General features: G+C 45.0%; 1 protein-coding gene across 3 annotated transcripts in view; it reads right to left on the bottom strand.

Annotated features, from left to right (window-relative positions):
- Positions 1-258: 258 nt before the first annotated feature.
- The window catches only part of ME2 (malic enzyme 2), a 173,108-nt gene continuing 150,333 nt past the window's right edge, over positions 259-23,033 (bottom strand). For 2 of the 3 annotated variants that reach the window (XM_063960180.1, XM_063960188.1), the window contains exons 6-16: positions 21,140-21,301; positions 19,513-19,616; positions 17,848-17,957; positions 16,763-16,860; positions 15,364-15,477; positions 12,029-12,143; positions 8,555-8,697; positions 8,119-8,221; positions 7,505-7,575; positions 3,292-3,390; positions 259-1,759 (exon numbers count right to left, since the gene is read on the bottom strand). In XM_063960180.1, coding sequence (XP_063816250.1) covers positions 1,595-1,759; positions 3,292-3,390; positions 7,505-7,575; positions 8,119-8,221; positions 8,555-8,697; positions 12,029-12,143; positions 15,364-15,477; positions 16,763-16,860; positions 17,848-17,957; positions 19,513-19,616; positions 21,140-21,301 — 1,284 coding nt within the window. In that variant the 3' untranslated portion in view covers positions 259-1,594. Of the gene's footprint in view, positions 1,760-3,291; positions 3,391-7,011; positions 7,110-7,504; positions 7,576-8,118; positions 8,222-8,554; positions 8,698-12,028; positions 12,144-15,363; positions 15,478-16,762; positions 16,861-17,847; positions 17,958-19,512; positions 19,617-21,139; positions 21,302-23,033 lie in introns of those variants that run through there. The other variant, XM_063960197.1, reaches the window with a different exon arrangement.

Raw genomic sequence — 23,033 nt, forward strand, 5'->3', positions numbered from 1 at the left:
GGAATTATATATAAAAAAATTACAAAAAAAAAACCAAAAAAAAAAAACCCACACCATCTACAATAAATACTGTGCCGCTCCTGAATGGGAAATGCACTATTTTGTACATTAAATGTCGTGACTTTCCAAGCAGACAGATATTCGTTCAGAATGATCACCAACCACGATGGTTCTTACGGTCACACATTATCACATATGATGTCATTACTAATAAACCAAAGTGCTGGGAAAAGAACAGCTGCGTGTATATCAACATAGTGAATGTAAAAGTAGTATATAATATTTAATAACAAAAAAAAGTAAATGTTATATGCTACCATATGTATAATTTGTTCCTGAAATCTCAGACTGTAAGATCACATGGGCAGGCCAATCTTTAGCTGTACTGACATAAGCCTAGATGGTGGACCAGCCACTGGGAACTAGGGAGCAGGATTGAAGGTGGTGGAGTGGGCCCAGACAAAGCTGTAGAGGGGAGGGGGGGCAGACAATATATAGTGAAATGCAATTAGGTCATCAAGCAAACTTGCATGATGACCTAATTAAAATCAGTGTCCAATTTTATTTATTTTAACAGATTAAGCAACCTATCTACCTATGAAAGGTTACTTAATCTTTATATAATTGGACCCCGATTTTAACTAGGTCATCATGCAGGTTTGCTCAATGACCTAATCGCAGCTGTGGCATGAACACATCACATTTAACATGCATGGCGTGTGCCCCACCTTCCACTTCACTTGTGTGACGTGCACGCGTGTGCTGGAAGAGGAGAGGAGTGGGAATAAAGGAGGGTAAATATTAGCAATGGGATGGGAGGAGAGCGGGATGGGATAAAAGTGAAGAACTAGAGGAAGAGGGAGGAGAGCGGACTGGGAATGGAAGAGGGCAAGTATTAGCAATGGGATGGGAGGGGAGCGGGATGGGATAAGAGTGAAGAACTAGAGGAAGAGGGAGGAGAGCGGACTGGGAATGGAAGAGGGCAAGTATTAGCAATGGGATGGGAGGGGAGCGGGATGGGATAAGAGTGAAGAACTAGAGGAAGAGGGAGGAGAGCGGACTGGGAATGGAGGAGGGCAAGTATTAGCAATGGGATGGGAGGGGAGCGGGATGGGATAAAAGTGAAGAACTAGAGGAAGAGGGAGGAGAGCGGACTGGGAATGGAGGAGGGCAAGTATTAGCAATGGGATGGGAGGGGAGAGGGATGAGAGAAGAGTGAGAAGCAGGAGGGAGAGTGAGGACAGCGACTGGGAATGGAGGAGGGATGGGATGAGAGTGAAGAACTAGGGGAAGAGGGAGGAGAGTGACCTGGGAATGGAGGAGGGCAAGTAATAGCAATAGGATGGGAGGGGAGCGGGATGGGAGAAGGGTGAAGAGCGAGACGAAGAGAACAGACTGGGAAGAGGCAAATGGGACGAGGCCGACAGCTGGCTGACGGTGGCAGGAATGTGACGGGTTTTCTTGGTGTACAGAAATACGGTGTATATCTGAGTGTTTTCTGAAGGCACAAGAAGTTCTCATACAAGTGAAATAAAACCCATGTTTACATCGCCCTATAAAATGTGCTCCTCACAAGAGCCGTTCAGCTGGGGGCTCAGAACATTCTATGAGGCTTTGATGCGTACTCGGGCCAGTTGTAGACATCGGGTAAGAAAGAATCATAGTCTGTACTCCACACTTTAGAGCGAATGTAGGCGTTCTTATCTAGCGGTTCTGGGTACTGGAAAGCCATGCCATTCCTATATACAAACTCCATCACCTGGGAGGAAGAAAAATGAAAACATGAACAAAATCAAACATTTGGGTCTATTTTAGATGGCAGTTTACTGGTGAACGTAGAGCAGTTGGTACAAGAGAATTGCTCAGATCAGCAGAGTTTCCCCAAAATAAGCAGAATCCTATCCTTCTACATTTAAGGTCTTTTGCCTCAAAACCGGAGCAACAAAGGTTTAATATTCCGCTAAATGACACAGAGCAGCGCTATCCACACAAACTAATCACCGGAAGAGCCACACACAGGACGGCGTAAAAAGGGTCACAAAAGCGGAGGCAACGTCTTTCCTATTTGTTGGACAGATGTGAAACCTGCTATACACCCCAAATGTATATATTACATACATTATTAGGAAAGGGGATCATCATTAGAAAGTTATGAGTACTGCACATGATCCGCAGATTATTGGTCCTAAACCTCACTGAGTTACAGATGGGTCCACATTTATCTTGACCTTTAATAGGATTAATTGAGACTGGCCAGTCGGACTTAATCCCCTGCTGTAATGACTTAATCCCCTGCTGTATTGTTCTCTGTATTGTATTGCAGTTGAGAACAAGGGCCCTCATTCCGAGTTGTTCGCTCGGTATTTTTCATCGCATCGCAGTGAAAATCCGCTTAGTACGCATGCGCAATGTTCGCACTGCGACTGCGCCAAGTAACTTTACTATGATGAAAGTAATTTTACTCACGGCTTTTTCTTCGCTCCGGCGATCGTAATGTGATTGACAGGAAATGGGTGTTACTGGGCGGAAACACGGCGTTTCAGGGGCGTGTGGCTGAAAACGCTACCGTTTCCGGAAAAAACGCAGGAGTGGCCGGGGAAACGGTGGGAGTGCCTGGGCGAACGCTGGGTGTGTTTGTGACGTCAACCAGGAACGACAAGCACTGAAATGATCGCACAGGCAGAGTAAGTCTGGAGCTACTCTGAAACTGCTAAGTAGTTAGTAATCGCAATATTGCGAATACATCGGTCGCAATTTTAAGAAGCTAAGATTCACTCCCAGTAGGCGGCGGCTTAGCGTGTGTAACTCTGCTAAATTCGCCTTGCGACCGATCAACTCGGAATGAGGGCCAATAGATGAAGGGTTTATGCTAATAAGTCATGTTGTGCCTAGGCGCAGAAGACTAGTCAAGATAACCGTGGACTCATCTGTATGACACACTTTAAACTTTGTACCAAGGATAAGGCCATGCAGTGGTCATACTTGTATAATGTCAAATAAATAAGAGCCAGTAGCTCAATAACTTATCTAAAGGTTTATCTATTATCCTAGGTCCGCACTGGCATTGGATTGGTATGTTGTTATTAGTGGTACAGCTGGACTATCGGATCCAAATTAGCCTTGAAAATACTCTAAAACTGGGGTACAGAGTGCAGTGCAGGAGTCTGAGTCTAATTCCTGTAACCACATGCTATACCCCAATGGATCCTGTGCCCCCCCATAGGATGATGAATGAGGAACACTCATGACTAAAAACAGCACATGGTTTCCATATCATTAGACTGCACCTACTTTAACAGCAATGCATACGGAGACCTCTCGGATGTTGGAAAGTGGTGGGTACAGTCGTCCTTGATCCAGCTCCTCAGCAGTTAACTGTTCTGCCAGAGCCTATAAAAGAACAAGTATTAAGGCAGTGATAATATAGATACTACTGTACAGACAGCTGGGACAGTCTGTGGCCTGGTGAGTGATGGGATTCCGCCACAGGGGATACTACAGTCAGCTGAGTCAGTCTGTGACCTCATGTGCAATGGGACACCACTACAGGGGACACTACAGTCAGCTGGGTCAGTTTGTGGCCTGGTGAGTGATGGGATACCGCTACAGGGGATACTACAGTCAGCTGGGTCAGTCTGTGGCCTGGTGAGTGATGGGATACCACTACAGGGGATACTACAGTCAGCTGGGTCAGTCTGTGACCGGGTGAGTGATGGGATTCCGCTACAGGGGATACTACAGTCAACTGAGTCAGTCTGTGGCCTGGTGAGTGATGGGATACCGCTACAGGGGATACTACAGACAGCTGGATCAGTCTGTGGCCTGGTGAGTGATGGGATACCGCTACAGGGGATACTACAGTCAACTGAGTCAGTCTGTGGCCTCATGTGCAATGGGACACCACTACGGGGGACACTACAGTCAGCTGGGTCAGTCTCTGGCCTGGTGAGTGATGGGACACCGCTACAAGGGATACTACAGCCAGCTGGGTCAGTCTGTGGCCTGGTGAGGGGTGGGACACGACTACAGGGGATACTACAGTCAGCTGGGACAGTCTGTGGCCCGGTGAGAGATGGGACACCACTATAGGGGATATTACAGTCAGTCTGTGGCCTGGGAGTGATGGGATTCCGCTACAGGGGATACTACAGTCAGCTGGGTCAGTCTGTGGCCTGGTGAGTGATGGGATACTGCTACGGGGATACTACAGACAGCTGGGTCAGTCTGCGGCCTGGTGAGTAATGGGATACCGCTACAGAGGATACTACAGTCAGCTGGATCAGTCTGTGGCCTGGTGAGTAATGGGATACCGCTACAGGGCAAACTACAGACAGCTGGGTCAGTCTGCGGCCTGGTGAGTGATGGGACCCAACTACAGGGACTACTACAGACAGCTGGATCAGTCTGTGGCCTGGTGAGTGATGGGATACCGCTACAGAGGATACTACAGACAGCTGGATCAGTCTGTGGCCTGGTGAGTGATGGGACACCACTACGGGGGACACTACAGTCAGCTGGGTCAGTCTCTGGCCTGGTGAGTGATGGGACACCGCTACAAGGGATACTACAGCCAGCTGGGTCAGTCTGTGACCGGGTGAGTGATGGGATTCCGCTATAGGGGATACTACAGTCAGCTGGGTCAGTCTGTGGCCTGGTGAGAGATGGGACACCACTATAAGGGATATTACAGTCAGTCTGTGGCCTGGTGAGTGATGGGATACCGCTACAGGGGATACTACAGACAGCTGAATCAGTCTGTGAGTCTGTGTAGATTAATGGATTATACTTTAACACCACTTGTGTGGCCGTAATAAACAGCTACACGTGATTTTATTTCAGGAAGAACGTTGGAATGAATTAGAGAATAAATCAGGTTCAAAGTACTTTCCAAAGTCTGGAAGCAGTTTTGTGCCAACATGCAACATATAAACTCACACCCCATACCATACACACACACACACACACACACATACACACACACACACACACACGGAAGCTCAGCAGACACTGTATAAAAAACACTATCTAAACTGTGAGGATTTCCTGTAAAAAACTCTTGCTTCGGGATGCGGTCAAGATCCCGCCGGACGGAATCCCGGTGGTCAAAATACCGACACCGGAATCCCAACCAGCACAATCCCGACATATTCTCCTTCTGTGGATGTCCACGACACCCATAGAGGGAGAATAAATTAGTGTGCCGAGCATATCGAGGCACCGTGCCCGCAGCGAGCCCGCAAGGGGCTGCGTTGCGCTCGCTCCCCTGTCGGGATTGTGCCAGTCAGGATCCCGGTGTCGTTATTCCGTCCGGCGGGATTTCATACTGATCCCCTTGGTTCATGTTAATGCAGTTTTAGTGGCTTTTTGACAACTCTGTCTGGTTAAGTACCATCCCTCCCATGCAATCACCTCCATCATAGCTCTAAAATAGAAGGAAGTGCCGACAAGTTCTTTAAATGAACATATTTATTGTAAAACCATTCAGATCATCTAGATAAAAATCACCAAACATTAATAACATAGATCTGCTGCTGCACAGATTTCCTGCCTTTACGTCGGGCAAATCACACTTATTTCTTGTTTACGCCTCCATGGGCTGAGTGCTAAAGCACATTGCGGGAAACCCATACAAGTTATAGCTCTCCCGCAATGTACTAGCCCTCAGGAACCTTGCGGCTAATCAAACTACCCCTAAATGATGATCCACTAACATCGACCAGGGGAAAATCTGATGCCACTACTTCCAGTTGTGTGTTCAGAGAGCTTACTACACACCGCTATACGGAACAGCGCTCTCAGATAGTCTGAATAGAGTAATCACCTATTGTCTTGGGATTCTTCTGCTCCTAATTGGAAGGAGACTGGTCGCCTGGTTGCTGCTACTGCATCTTTTTCACTGCCAGTATTATTTTTTTTGCACAGTGGGGGTCATTCCGAGTTGATCGCTTGCTGCCGTTTTTCGCAGCGAAGCGATCAGGTCACTACTGCGTATACAAAGCAGATCGTAACTGGGCGATGGATTTAAAGAAGAATCCATTCGCACAGCCGATTGCAAGGAGATTGACAGGAAGAAGGCGTTTGTGGGTGGCAACTGACCGTTTTCTGGGAGTGTTTGGAAAAATGCAGGCGTGTCCAAGCGTTTGCAGGGCGGGTGTCTGACGTCAATTCCGGATCCAAAAAGACTGAAGTGATCGCAGCGGCTGAGTAAGTCCAGAGCTACTCAGCAACTGCAAAAAACGTTTTCGTCCCGCTCGGCTGCACATGCGTTCACACACTTGCAAAGCGAAAATACACTCCCCCATAGGCAGCGACTATCTGAGCGCTGCGCTGCAAAAAATAGCTAGCGATCGATCAACTCGGAATGAGGGCCTGTATTACTAGGGGACATTTTAGGACGATCATTTTTTTTTTTAGACGTCATGTTTAATGTATGTATAAAAACAGCTTGGGAACGATATGTTGGCATGAGACTGTAGCCATGATCATAAAGTCAATGTTTGACCATGTCAGTACTCATCATGTAGACTGTGATGAAAAGTCTACATGTTAGACTGTCAACATCTTGTCCTTGGTGGCCCAGCGGTGACTTAACTGCTCCTGGTGGCTGCATCAGCGACTTTCAATTCCCGATGGTCATGTGACCTTCACCCTAACCCCTATCTCTCCCCCCCTCCCCCCCCGCAGCCTAACCCCTATCTCTCCCCCCCCCACCCCACCCGCAGCCTAACCCCAATATCGACATTCTGACATGTTGTCTGTCCACATTATCTAACTTTTGACTACTGTACAGAACTAGTGGTATCTGTAACTAATACCCGTTTTCCACTAGCTAAATTTACCCGTGTTTTTGCACGGGGGTGCGCATCAACACGGATTTTATTAAGTGGAAACGGCTCAACATGGGTTGAGCGACCCTGGAAACCTACCCAGGTAGCTACCTGGGTTGAACACGGTAATGACTCAGGTAATTGTGCAGTGGAAACGGTCATCAATAGCTTTTACCGCTCTTACCTGGGTTAAGTGGAAACAGATCCGACACGGGTTGCAGTGGAAATAGCGGGGCCAACATGGGTTGTAGCCGAGTTAAACATCCTGGATCGGACCCGGTACTCAGGAGGAAAAGGGATATGTATGGGAAGAATTTTTGGTGATTTTCTCAAGGAAATACATAGGTCACTCTGCAGAGCCTATCAGCGCTTCCTTCTGATGTTTACAATGTAACATTATTACATATAGGAAAACTAGATATGCCCTATATGGGAGCAGCAGTGATGTAGTTATTATGGTGCAAGGAACTGCCAGTCCATTCAAGCTGATTGGACAGGAGCTGGAGCCAATGCAAATCAATGAAACATATACTGCACATGCCTCGTCCTAATGTAGCGAGAACTGTTACAGGGTGAGGTCATAAAAGGTTCTATTGGGGGCTGAGCTGATACAGAACTGGAAAGTCTAAAAGTGGACAGCCCCTTTAATGGATTATTATACTGTAGACCACACTCACCTTTGCAGCCTCCAGAAATACACGATCACTTATGTGACGTACCCCGCTCAGGATCACCGCTAGAGCGACACCTGGTGACAAAGTAAAGTCAGACGGTGTCATTATGGAGGTGAAAGGGACAAATCAGTGAAGATAAATATATAATATAATAATAATAATAATAATAATAATAATAATGTATTAACCTGGAGAGGGGATAAAGCAGTGATAAGTGCAAGGTGATAACGCACCAGCCAGTCACTACGGATTTGAAAAATGACAGTTAAGAGCGGATTGGCTGGTGCGTTATCACCTTGCGCTTATCACTTCTCTATCCCTTCTCCAGGCTTAATACATCTGCCCCCTTGTGCATTATAACCAATGCAGGTAAATGGCACTGGTGATCCCATTTGAATGTATGTATCTGTGATTTCCTTTTGATTCCCTAGAACATAACAGCTACATAATGGGGGTAAGGTGCAATCAGGGGGGGCTTGCTAGACTTTTCAAGCCACATAATACAGTGACTACTGAAAACATTTGGATCAGTTTAGATCTCCGCATGATACAGAACACCGCATAAGAAACACATTCACTTTTTTTATTTTTTATTTATTAAATAGAAGCTTCAATACCTGGGAAAATGTAGGCATTGTTCCCCTGTCCTGGTTTAAATGACCGTCCATCACTTAATGTCACTGTATCAAAAGGACTTCCACTGGCAAAGAGACAGCGTCCCTAGAAGAAAGAAAGAAAGAAAGAAAGAAAGAAAGAAAGAAAGAAAGAAAGAAAGAAAGAAAGAAAGAAAGAAAGAAAGAAAGAAAGAAAGAAAGAAAGAAAGAAAGAAAGAAAGAAAGAAAGAAAGAAAGAAAGAAAGAAAGAAAGAAAGAAAGAAAGAAAGAAAGAAAGAAAGAAAGAAAGAAAGAAAGAAAGAAAGAAAGAAAGAAAGGAAAATTTTAAACGTTGTTAAAAATTGAATTGGTAAAACTGAAATCTCCAAGGAAACCAGCAGTGCTTTACCTACTTGTGCAGGGTAAGCTCTGTGCTCAGTAGGTCATCCTGCCTGCTTACCTCAGAAAAAGTGTACGCTTCCTCCGCTGTGCACTCAGCCTTCACGGTTGGATTACTGAGAGCAAAGATGATCGGCCTCTTGTTTATTGCGCTCATCGCCTTGATGACATCTTCTGTAAAGTGTTTTCCAGCTCCTGCAACACCTTAAAATGAACAAAAACACAGAATATTCTCACTGTCAGGGGCAAGAATAATACAGATCTCCATATTGGGAAAGGAGAGTTAAATACATAAAGTTTGTTTCCTATAAAGGTGTTATTAATGCCACAATCTTCTAACAACAGTTTTATAGGCGCCTCACTGCCCTGTCACGTTTCCCTGTTCTCAGTGACACATAACTTGTTTCCTTATATACTCTGTGCTGCTGGGTTGTGGTGGAACTAGCGAGTGGGGAGCCCAGGTGCACAACTATGCTTTGTGTCCCCCACTCCCGCCTGTAGCTAAAGGAATACGTGCCAGTCAGTAACAAGTGGCTGTTAGTGCCTGAAACTGTGCCCAGTTCACAGTAGCGTTTTGACCACATTCCTCCTTGTGTGTCCCAAATGCTCCCAGTGTCTCCCTGACATCCTCCCTCCACTGCAGCGTGTTCCCCACATCCCTGCTTTATGCTGTACTATGTTACAACACTACATCACTGTACTACATCACCCTATATCCTGCACTACATAACTACATTGCACCACATCCCCAATACGCCGCATTACATCACATACCCCCATATGCTACATTACATTGCTGCCCTACATCCCATAAACACCACAACATCCCTGCACTACATCCCCCATATGCTGTACTATATTACAACACTGCATCACTGCACTATTTCCTCTTGTACGCTGCACTACATCACTACACTACATCCCCCTATACTCTGCACTACATCAGTAGGCTACAAACACCTATATCCTGCACTTCAACACTACACTATATTGCACCACATAACTGCACTATATCTCTGCACTACATGCCCCCATAAGCTACACTACTGTACATACCCTTATACCCTGCACTACAGTCCACCACTGCACTACATCCCTCTATATGCCACACTAACTCACTGAATTACATCCCCCCATGCACTACACTACATCCCCCTTGCACCACATCACCTAGGCTACAACCACCTATATTCTGCACTACATCTCTACATTACACCCCATCACCGCACTACATTCACCCATACGCTACGCTACATCCCCTTACTGTATACCCTGCATTATACTGCACCACATTTCCCTGCACACCACATTAAATCACTGTATTATATGCCCCCCCATATGCAATACTACATCCCCTTAAACCCTGCACTACATCACTAATCTACAAACACCTATATCACTACACTACATTGCACCACATAACTGCACTACATTCCCACATACGCTACACTACAGTACATACCCTTATACCCTGCACTACATCCCACCGCATCCCCCTATACGCTACACTAAATCACTGCATTATGGCCCCCCATATGCAATACTACATCCACTTAAAACTTGCACTAAATTCCTATGCTCCATCCTCCTAAATGCCTCACTACACTACATCACTACACTACATTCCCCATATACCACACACTATGGGGCAGATGTATTAACCTAGAGAAGGCATAAGGAAGTGATACACCAGTGATATGTGCAAGGTGATTAAGGCACCAGCCAATCAGATCCTAACTGTTAATTTACATATTGGAGCTTATTGGCTGGTGCCTTTATCACCTTACATTTATCACTGGTGTATCACTTCCTTATGCCTTCTCCAGGTTAATACATCTGCCCCTATATCACTACACTACATCCCTCTATATGCTGCACTACATTGCTCACAAGGACATCCCAGTGCCTCCTTCCACATGAACTTACCACGAGGTCCTCTGTCCAACAGAGCCCCAGAGTAGAGCAAGGGTGAGAGTAAAGGGAAAGAAGAAGACTTTGTCTTCTGGTCTGGACTTGGTCCTCTGGCCAGGAGAGAGCAGGGTAGAGAGGAAGAACTTAGGATGGCAGGATAGAAGGGAAGAAAGGGGTGGGCTGAAGGGGACAGGCTTGGTCCTCCAGCTTAATGAGCAAGGGAAGAGGGGAAAGTGGTGGGCTGAGGGGATGCGTCTGGTCCTCCGGAAAAGAAGGGGGCATGCCTTTTCCTGCCTCCTTGTTTACAGGTCCACAAGTGACTGGCCAGCCAGCATTTTATAATGAGTCACTTAAGACTCATTTTTAGTACAGCTAATATCGCCGGCTATGAGCCCTTTCATTGCTGTGGGCCCAGGTACACTGCGGGTAATTCAGTCCCTGCTGCTGGGGGACCCTGCTCCTTCTACTTTATAAACTCGGTCTGTGGCTTCCTGCTGCCTCCATTCCCCTCCTCACATCACGTCACTGCCCCTGTGTCACATGGAGCCATGTCCTCACTGACACATCACTCATCTGCTGATATACTCTGTGCTGCTGGGAGACCCTGCTCCTTTCACTATATAAACTCTGTCTGTGGCTTCCTGCCGCTTCCATTTCCCTCCTCACATCATGGCACTGCCCCTGTGTCACATGGAGCCCTGTCCTCACTGACACATCACTCATCTCCTGATATACTCTGTGCTGCTGGGAGACCCTGCTCCTTTCACTATATAAACTCTGTCTGTGGCTTCCTGCCGCTTCCATTTCCCTCCTCACATCATGGCACTGCCCCTGTGTCACATGGAGCCCTGTCCTCACTGACACATCACTCATCTCCTGATATACTCTGTGCTGCTGGGGGACCCTGCTCCTTCCACATTATAACACTGTCACTGGCTTCCTGTATTACTCTGTGCTGCTGTTAACATTCTGATGATCCATTGGCTAAACACTGTTCTAGCCAATGGAGGTGCAGGAGGGAGGTAACAAATTGCTCTCTCTGATCTTAATGAAAACACTTCTTACAAATTGGAATGGAAGAAATGTGACATAGGATGAGATGTATCAAAAAGTGGAGAAACTGCCCATAGTAAACAATCAGCTTCTATCTATCATTTATCAAGTACATTCTCTATGAAATGGTAGTTCCAATATGATTTGTTGTTATTGCCAACTTCACCTGTCCTCTCTAGAAGATCAGACACATCCAGTGTCGGACTGGGGCATGAAGGGCCCACCGTGGGAATGCAGTGATACGGGCCCATACTTAGGGGTGTGGTCAGCCTACAAAGGGGGTGTGGCCAACCCCCACAGAGGCTTGAAATACACGATAGACTTGTGCAGTGTAATGCAACATATCTACCATGTATAATACAAGTGCACAGTCTGGTACCTGATCCCTAGAGGAAGGAGTGGGCCCTCAGGCAGTGGGGCCCACCGGTGGTTTCCCTGGTACCCCTGTGGGCCAGTCCGACCCTGGACACATCTACCCTGTAATGTGAGCAGAGCTAACTGCACAATTTTAGAATAGAAAACCAAATGGTTCTTGTATTTGCAGAACCTGGCAGGACATAGACATATTTACCTATAATTGCAGTTGGCTTCAGAACATTAACTGCATCCAGAAATGTTTTCACCGAGTGACCAGGAGGAGGGTGCGCAAAGGACTCCTGGTTACCATCCGCTACTTCTTCACGTCCCTGCAAAAAATAAACTGAGCTGTAGGAGGAGGCAGCACACCCAGTTGAAGAAATTTAAAGTGCACTGGCTCCTTTGGACCCGTCTATACCCCATCGTACCAATCTGTCCCCAACATCCCTTATGGATGCTAGAGAAAAAATAAATAATGAAACCACTTTTTGATCTTGCAGGTGTAAACACAGATATCAGCAGTACAATGTCAGCCAGTGATGACTTATACACGGATTCATCATCTGAAATGTCATTGTTAAAATATGGTGCATTATTTTTGCCCAAGTCCACTGGCTCCAGCTTTAAGCCTTTCCAGTGTCGTCTGTCGACACGTGTTCTTCTGTGCCGAGTGAGAGACACAAGAGATGAAGAATAACTTTAAAGAATATCACTCACAGCATAAGAAAACACATATCAGAAATAGAGGACTAACAGTAGCAGAGCCGACCAGAACTATTACACACTTTAGTAGAACTGTGCCAACCCCTTTCCCTGACAGACAATTAAGGGCTGTACAATTAAACACTTGGGTGTAAATTCAATTAGGTGCAGCCATTCTCATGGTGAACGCGCACTGCGTTTACTTTTGCAATTCAATGTCAAACTCGCATTTCCAGAATAAATTCACGTTGTTTTCTTTTAGCACAACCTTAGCTTAGCACAACTTTTTAGCAGGTGAAAAAAAAAAGAAAAAAAAAAGAAGAAGGAGTAGAAAAATCTTTATTTCAAGGTAAAAATGTCAGGAAATAGTGAAGTACCTCCGATGCACCCCTCCTAATGTATAATCATGCACATGGAGTGGTTTCAACAGCATAATTTGGCTTGTAGAGACATGGCAGTATTCAGGTGAATTTCTCCAAAAAGCTCAATAATTTGATATAATTATATGGGACAGGGACATGGCAGTGTATATGATGTCGGACAGGTAGGTGGAGGTGTATATGACGTGGGACAGGTAGGTGGAAGTGTATATGACGTGGGACAGGTAGGTGGAGGTGCATATGATGTGGGACAGGTAGGTGGAGGTGTATATGATGTGGGACAGGTACATGGAGTTGTAAATGATGTGGGACAGGTAGGTGGAGGTGTATATGATATGGGACAGGTAGGTGGAGGTGTATATGATGTGGGACAGGTACATGGAGTTGTAAATGATGTGGGACAGGTAGGTGGAGGTGTATATGATATGGGACAGGTAGGTGGAGGTGTATATGATGTGGGACAGGTAGGTGGAGGTGTATATGATGTTGGACAGGTATGTGGAGGTGTATATGATGTGGGACAGGTATGTGGAGGTGTATTATGATGTGGGACAGGTAGGTGGAGGTGTATATGATGTGGGACAGGTAGGTGGAGGTGTATATGATGTGGGACAGGTACATGGAGTTGTAAATGATGTGGGACAGGTAGGTGGAGGTGTATATGATATGGGACAGGTAGGTGGAGGTGTATATGATGTGGGACAGGTAGGTGGAGGTGTATATGATGTGGGACAGGTAGGTGGAGGTGTATATGATATGGGACAGGTAGGTGGAGGTGTATATGATGTGGGACAGGTAGGTGGAGGTGTATATGATGTGGGACAGGTAGGTGGAGGTGTATATGATGTTGGACAGGTATGTGGAGGTGTATTATGATGTTACAGGTATGTGGAGGTGTATTATGATGTGGGACAGGTAGGTGGAGGTGTATATGATGTTGGACAGGTATGCGGAGGTGTATTATGATGTTGGACAGGTATGTGGAGGAGTATATGATGTGGGATAGGTAGGTGGAGGTGTATTATGATGTGGGACAGGTATGTGGAGGTGTATATGATGTTGGACAGGTATGTGAAGGTGTATTATGATGTTGGACAGGTATGTGAAGGTGTATTATGATGTTGGACAGGTATGATGGGAGAGGGGTTTTAGAACTTGCAGATGAGAGGTAAAAAAGTGTTTATTACAACTTTTTATAAGCATGCATAAAAACACTCAAATTACTATACAGACATTTTCTATACTCTAAAATGCTGGAAAGATTTTAATTTTATGAAAAACACCTGTTATTAATTTTGAACCACTTATAAAAAGTGCAATCATCCTCCATGTGACACCTTTTAAAAATCTCCAGTACTTTCCTTATGCTCACTAACAGCCCTCTATATGGTCCAGCTATGTCACTTGTCACTTCTTTGGGGTCCAGGATGGTTTCTCCACATTTCCATGCACTTGTCTCAGGTCGAATATTGTAGAAAGGACACACAACCTCACCACAACTGCCGCAAATTGGCATTTCTAATTGAATCTCACATTTCCCAGGTGTGTGCATTTATGCGAGTTTCATGAAACAAATTCTCTTTCACAAACTCGCTTCCTACCCCTTGATATCCACCCTTAAAGCACAAAGAAATAATGGCTTTAACATATTTGTCCCATTTGTAATACACAATATCACTACTCTTGCTCTGCTTTCCCAGTCCCTGCCCACTTCCCCCACTTTCCCAGTCTCTGCCCACTTCCTTTTGCCCTGCCCACTTCCCCTTCCCCTGCATTCCCAGTCCCTGCCCACTTCCCCTTCCCCTGCATTCCCAGTCCTTGTCCATTTCCCTTCCCACCTATGCATATGTATGACTTAGGGACTTGCGGTAAAATTTCTCAGGAGGCACTGCCTAGTACCAGAGCCAGATCTACACGCAATATATGAGCCAAATGGTTCATGTGGGCATTATACACAGGTGCAGCAGTATATACATGTGGGCATTATACACAGGTGCAGCAGTATATACCTGTGGGCATTATATACAGGTGCAGCAGTATAAACTCCAGGAAATTTGGTGAGTTGTGATCAGAGACGTGTGGAAAAGATAGGCAGGGGAGGAACTGCCTCACCCGCTATAGACTTTTTGCTCCAGAGCTTTAGCTATAGAAATGATTAGAATAATACAAAGAAGATATTTTTTTAACATATTCTTTGTATTTTTCATATACTTTATACAGTCAAAACTCTGGCACAAACGTTAGTATGACAGGAAAGGCTCTGCCTCACCTGCCTCTCCCCACCGCACGCCACTGGTATGTATTCATGTATAATCTGGATCACAAATGGCTACAGGGGATGCACGTAGATAAAGATGCGGCCATGTTTCCCCAAAAAATTGGTTTCAAATGACGGATCATATAGTAAAGTAAGAATTGATTTGATCACTGTGTCACATACTGTACTATGGCATTATACATTTCTCACCTGCACCAGTAATCCGAATTTGTCAAACATCCAGATCCTCTCTCGCGCCGCCTCAGCTGAAATCCCGTTCTCCATCATTGCCATGACGATGAGGTTTGCGATGCCCAGAGCCGCCTGCGCAGCAGACAGTATGATAGGTTAGATTAAGTGGTGTATTCAGTCCAAGAATCACACAGGACTGACCCAAGGAAGACCGCCCTGGTGCGTCAGTCAGTCGCCACCCATTCCCCGCCCCCAAACCCCCTCAGCCTGTCAATCAAGCTGGGGCTTAGGGGGCACTGCGTGCGAGGAACCAGGACCCGTTCTGCATATGCGCAGTGCCCCCACCATCAGACTTGTACTCTAACCATCGGCTTAGCGTACAAGTGTGAACCAGGCCCGATTGCCACACCTCGACTGCTGGGATATGTGATAATACTGCATTCACAATTCCCGTTTAACATTCTTCACTATGAACACACTGTACACGTTTATTTACATACTAGCATGAGCGGACACACTGCGCTCCTATAACATACACTATGCACCACAATATGCGCACATTGCGGTCTTCCACAGCAGTCACCTCCCCCCACCCTCCCAGGATTACACCACAGACAACAGGAGGCTGAGACCAGTGCAGGACACTTCCTTCTGTCTAAGCTGTTACTACTAAACTGCAGCGGACGAGACCCTACCACGCTATCTGCGCTATGCCTGGCAGAGCCATGGAATTGCAGTTAACATTGTTTACATTTAAGATCCATGCCACATTTTCCTGCACGGTGTAAAACCACACACAGCTAACAATTTGTTTGCTAGGATACACCCAGCATTTCAGCATATTAGCCCGTTTTGTATACATATATGGCATTAATACTGCCACACAGCTGGGACATACACAATATGGGTACAACAGAGCACAGGCATATTTATTTTCTATTTAATTTCGCAATTTTGTCTAGTGTTATCATGGCTGCTTCCAATCACGGCTATATAAGGCCTATAGTGGGACGTGGCTCACAAGTCAGCCATGTCTGGATGTTACCCTCTGTATCTGAGAGGTGAGTGCACGTAACTGCAATGTAATGGTGTGCTGGGCATTTATAGTAGTGTAGGGACTTGCAGAGAATTGGGGTCCCTTGACGACAAGCTGCAAGCTTAAATGTTTCCAGCAAAATATGAACAAATCTCCATGCGGTTATTTGTTACCCAGATTTGCAGAACACTGTTTAGTTAACGCAGATAACAAGTCTTTCTGTTTTGCACACCTAGGGCCCTTTTTAGTAGTAGGCTGCAAAAATCTCCACTCAGTTCGGGCCTTATATCTGTATTGTCCTCTGCAAGTGTCTTAAGATATACGAAAAACAACTCCTGAATCCGATTTTTGTCAATGTAAAAGTATAACACGGTTACGGACCTCTCCTGCCCCAAGGAAGAGAACCCTCTGCTCCGTGATAGGTTTACCAATCACGTTCTGCGTGCCCAGGAGTCCAGCCAGTGCCACGGAGGCGGTGCCTGGAGAATGAGAGGACACAGTGAAAAACATTTATGGAGTGTGAACTTTTTACTAGTGAACATGCATCAAAAATGGCACACAATAGGCAGACTTTTTTCAAGCATAAATTATGAGTCCAACTCAATATCATACCCATGGGGCTTCAGAGGCGAAGGCAATGCCAATGTCCAAGGGTCAGCCATTTTATTTCTACCGCATGTCCACGAAAATCCCTAAAAACGCCTTTGGTATATGTGCTATGTGGAACATAAGCACAAACTCCTAGTTGCAATTGAAAAGCACAGTAGCAGAAGTGTACAGGAAATACACTTGGCGTTCCTGGGCACTTACTGGTAGGTGGCTAAACAGACGCACGGAGATGATCTGTCTTATCGGCATGTTCTGGGAGTGTAGCGTGTTGCCGACGTGTTTGTCTGTACAGATGCTCAATAGTTCACACTGCAGACCAGACTCTGATGGAAAATCTGCACCCCAATAGTGTGCATCTCAGACCTTGCACAATCATACATATGGATATACAGTAGGGATGGGCCTTGTAGCAGAACTTGCATGAAGTCACAGAAGGGCAACCACCAAGAGATGCAGGCCTATTATCTTTAAGACATCTCTTTATTGCTTCCATACAAAATTATGGAAGAAATTTTAAAATTTACATATCACTCCCCCTCAAAAAAAAAAAAAGAAAAAAAAAGAAAGAAGATTTGTGCTTAAGTCCATTCAAGTTTACAACAATGAAACCAGCTGCCAATAGTCGTCACCAGTAGAAAAGGCCACTGACCACCAATTTTTAGCAACCATCAATGGTTTATACCCAATGATCAACCCTACCATCAATGAAGGAGATCCACTGGCAAACCTCCATAACTTTCAGTACTGTGTAGACCTGTACTGGTTTAACCAACAATGCGTTTCCTCTCCATCGACCACAGATGGTTAACCCACCAATATGCAACTGTAGCCACCAGTATGTTTGCACATAGATGTACCTTGAATGTCATCATTGAAAGTGCAATACTTTTCTCTGTACTTCCTCAGGAATCTGAAAGCGTTGTGGTTTCCAAAGTCCTCAAATTGTATGAGTGTGTTCTGACCGTATCTAGAAGACACAATGTACAGGTTAGCACTTCCAACGCTTTCTAGGCCTGGAATCCTGGAACCCTTGCATCACTCTGGCGCAGAGCAGAGTCCAAGGGGTAGATTTAACAAAAACTTCTAAATAAAGGATATGTGAGAGTGTTACGCTTAGCAACCAATCACATTCTAGTCTGTACTATATAAATGATAGCGGGGATCTGATTGGTTGTTATGGACTACACACCACCTCCAATTTTCCTTTTTAGATTCGTTTAAGTAAATCTACCGCTCAGTGGAAGAAAAAATGAAAAATGGCCGAGGTCAAAATTATCTATTTAATAACATAATTTCTTACAACAATAGCTGTACAGCTAATACGTATAGCATGCAATACTCTGAATAAGTAACAGGTTAGCAGAATATATTTTCAGTTGCTTGGATTACCGCACAGGTCACTTATACCACTTGACCGGGGAATTTGCCTAGTCACATGCAAGCTGGCAAATTGCCGGGTCTCCGTACCGTGACCCTGGCCGGGAGCAGGGCCATGGACCCGGGACTTATAGGTCTATTCAAGAAACAGTGAAAAATGTGGAGAAGTTGCCCATGGAAACCAATCAGCTGCTACGTATAATTTTAGAGCATGCACTTTAGAAATGTTACCTCAACACCGATTGGTTGCCACGGGCAACTTCTCCACATTTTTCACTGCTTCATGACTAGACCCCTTAATCCCTGGTTATTTGCATTCACACATACAGAAATCCCGGGTTGATGCACATTCACGTGCAAAAACCTGGGATTTCCATGTATGTGTGAAAGGGGTACTAGAGACACGTCTGGGATAGATCAGTCACACTTTGTTTTATGTATTTGCCACTATATCTTTACCAATCAATATTCATAAGTAACATAGTAACTAAGGTTGAAAAAGGACAATTGTCCATCGAGTTCAACCTATTTGTGGTCTCCTATGCAGCCTTATTATAGGACTAGTTATTTTTATGTTGGGACTAGTTATATTAACTATAATGCGTGCCTACGCACCATAACCCTGAATATCTTTATCCAATAGGAATTTATCTAACCCATTCTTAAAAGGTGTTGACAGCGTCCGCCATTACTACTCTCTCAGGCAGGGAGTTCCAAACACGTATCGTCCTTACTGTGAAAAAACATTTTCGCCTCAATGTGCGGAAACTCCTCTCCTCTAACCTAAGCGAGTGACCACGTGTCCTCTGTGCTGATCTTATAGAAAACAGGTCCCTCCCAAGCTCTGTGTATTGACCCCTTATATATTTGTAGATGTTGATCATGTCCCCTCTTAGTCTCCTCTTTTCCAATGTAAACATGCCTAGCCTAGCAAGCATTTCCTCGTATTCCAGCGTCTCCATGCCCTTGATTAGTTTGGTCGCCCGCCTCTGAAACTTTTCTAGCTCCAGGATATCCTTTTTGTAATGTAGTAGGTGATGTAATTACAGCCTGAAGACACAACATATAACATCTCTGCTGTACATAAAGGGATATCAGACACACCCTTTACTACAAATCCTGCACATATGATAATGTTTCCATACCGTTCTTTAACAGCGTCCATGAACTCGTCAATAAGATCATCATACAGCTGAGTACGGTCCCTCTTCTGGTAAAGGCCCATATAGAACGGGTCTTTTAATAAAGCCTATTAAAGTAATTACGGTGTTAATAGCTGCCAACCTGCATAATGTACATTGGGGCAGATGTATTAACCTGGAGAAGGCATAAGGAAGTGATAAACCAGTGATATGTGCAAGGTGATAAACACACCAGCCAATTAGTTCCGAACTGTTAATTTACATATTGGAGCTGATTGGCTGGTGCGTTTATCACCTTGTACATATCACTGGTTTATCACTTCCTTATGCCTTCTCCAGGTTAATACATCTGCCCCATTATTTTAAAAGAAGTACGCAAGATAAAAGCACATTTGTGACTCGCACTTGCTACAGTGGCATGGATTAAATTATGTGTTTATGTTAGCGTGTGTGGGGGGTGCATTTACTTTTATTTTAAATAAACAATCAAAAGAACCATAAATGCACCGAGCATTTGCCGGCTGCATACAAAAGCAGAGAGTATTTACCCTACTATCAAAAACAGAACTCTATTTGCTCCCCTGCATTGCTGCACGCTCGTCCAGGTGCAAAGTTACTCCTTTTTCATTTGCTGTGCTGCCAGCTCAGAATTATCCCCAACACCGCAAGTCTATCTTACCTGCTCGAAATTAACTCTGCTCAAAAACTCTGCCAATTTTGTGTAGTCTTTGCTTGAGTGGTGTATTTATTATTATATGTAGTTGATTAAATGCCTCTGGCACCTGGCCGCTGCTCCTCTGCTGCCCCTATCTAGGCCAGCAGAGAGCTCCAAGCGGTACGGCAGAGGTCAACATCATAGGTCACATGGAGTAGGCGGAGCTGCAGGACTGGGTGGTCCTGGCTGGACGGATGTGATCTCTCCCACCACTCTGTACAGTCAGGGCCTCGGAGAGTGATAAAGTGGATAAAGATAAAAACTACCAACCAATCAGCTGTCATTTTTCAAATACAGCCTGTAACACGGCAGTTTGACAGGTTTCATATCTCTCCACTTTATCACTCTCTAAGGCTTAATACAGCTCACCCACAACCAGCTTCATTCTGTAGCTAGATTCAGCCGTCCCAGAGTACAACGCTGCATAAGCACAATTTCTGATGAATTTTTGGAATAAACATTCCCCAGTTGAGTGGTTAAGGATTTGAAATAACTGGGATGAACAGGTTATCATGTTAGGAGAGGGTCGGGAACTAACAAGCAGATTATCAAGGACTGGGGCAGATGTATTAACCTGGAGAAGGCATAAGGAAGTGATAAACTAGTGATAAATGCAAGGTGACAAACGCACCAGCCAATCAGCTCCAATATGTAAATTAACAGTTAGGAGCTGATTGGCTGGTGCATTATCACCTTGCATTTACCACTGGTTTATCACTTTCTTATGCCGTCTTCATGTTAATACATCTGCCCCACAGTTTGAAATGCACAGTGGTTGATTCATACATCATTGATGTCACAGCAGCTCAAGTGAGTGCAGCCGGCGCTGATAGACAAGCTGTAGTATGTATAAAGAACTAGCTGATTACAGGTTTCTAAAGTAAAAATAAAGAAATACATTTGTCAAACCCTTACTGGATTATCTGTACCAACATCGATGACCACTGGGAGGCATTTCTGAGGCCTTATTCCGGCGCACGCTGTATAGAGACACAGTTTCCCTACAGGAATTCCCATTCCATACACCCCGAGGTCACCAAGACCCAATATCCTTTCTCCGTCCGTCACCACCACTGCCTGGAAGAGAAGCACATCAATCAGTAAAGGCTTAGCCCAGCTCCACACATCCAGGACAAACCTGATCCTAAAGCGACAAGTACATATAAAACTCTTTGTAAGGAGAAACATCATGATATTTTACATTACAAAAAAAATAAAAAATAGGATTTTGGTACTTACCAGATAAATCCTTTTCTTTGAATCCATAGGGGGCACTGGAGTACTCTTGGGATATGGACGGGGCGTTAGCAGGACAGGCATTGAATATTTAAATTAGTAACTCTCCTCCCCTCCATACTCCCATAGTACCTCAGTGTTTTTTACTGAGCCGAACAGGAGCTATACAGAAGATTAACAATGGAGAATTACATATAACATTACAACATAACGGACAACAATAAAGTTGACAGATAACGTAACTGACAACTAAACAGTTGACACCATAACCGATATAACTTGAACCTTTGAACAAGTCGGTGAGAATGTGTTACCATAAGATCCACTGAACTTACCACAATACAGGCAAAAACAGCTCTGGGTGGGCGTCCAGTGCCCCCTATGGATTCAAAGAAAAGGCTTTATCTGGTAAGCACCAAAATCCTATTTTCTTCTTCATCCACTAGGGGTCACTGGAGTACTCTTGGGACGTACCAAAGTTTCCCCCTTGGGTGGGAGAGCCGTTTGGCACCTGTAACACTAGGCGGCCAAAGCTAGATGCTGATGCCGCAAACGTATCAAACTTGTAAAAGCGCACAAACGTGTGCACTGATGACCATTTAGCCGCAAGGCAAAGCTGCGTCGTAGAAGCCCCACGACCAGCTGCCCATGAAGTTCCCACAGAACGTGTGGAATGAGCTGTTACTTATGTAGGCGGCTATAGCCTATCATGAAGGTAAGCCTGACGTATGGTCAGTTTAATCCATCTGGATAAGGTCTGCTTGGAAGCTGGCCAACCCATCTTGACAGCATCATAGAGTACAAACAATGTATCCGCCTTACGAACTGTAGAAGTTCGGGCTACATAAACGCGTAGTGTGCGTACCACATCCAAAGTTCCTGAATTTTCTGATAACACAGGAACTACTATTGGTTGATTGATGTGAAAAGATGACACTACCTTTGGCAGGAAAGCGAGATTCGTCCGAAGTTCTGCTCTGTCATCATGAAACACCAAATACGGTGGCTTGCATGACAAGGCACCCAAATCTGAAACACACCTTGCTGAAGCTAAGGCTAGGAGAAAAACGGTTTTCCAAGTGAGAAACTTAACATCCACTTGTTGTAAGGGTTCAAAATATGAAGACTGTAAAAAATCTAAAACCAGATTCAAGTCCCATGGCGCTGTAGGTGGTATAAATGGAGGTTGTACTCTGAGGACACCTTGCAGGAAGGTGTGTACAGTTGGCAAAAGAGCCAAACGCCTTTGAAAGTAAATTGACAAGGCAGAAACCTGCACCTTTAGTGTAGATAAACGTAGTCCTCCATCTAACCCAGTCTGTAAAAATAACAAAAGACGGGATAACCTGAAAGATGATGTCGGAAACTTCTGAGCTTCACACCAACCTATATAGGCACGCCAAATTCTGTGATAATGATTTGCCGTAACTGGCTTCCTAGCACGTAACATGGTTGGGATAACCGATTCCGGAATGCCCTCTCTTCTTAAGAGGACGGTCTCGACAGCCACCACGTCAAACGCAGCCGCGCTAAATCGGGGTAAAGGAACGGACCCGGTTGTAAAAGGTCCGGA

This window comes from Pseudophryne corroboree, chromosome 1 (assembly GCF_028390025.1).
Source record: "Pseudophryne corroboree isolate aPseCor3 chromosome 1, aPseCor3.hap2, whole genome shotgun sequence".
In the NCBI taxonomy this organism is placed as follows: domain Eukaryota; kingdom Metazoa; phylum Chordata; class Amphibia; order Anura; family Myobatrachidae; genus Pseudophryne; species Pseudophryne corroboree.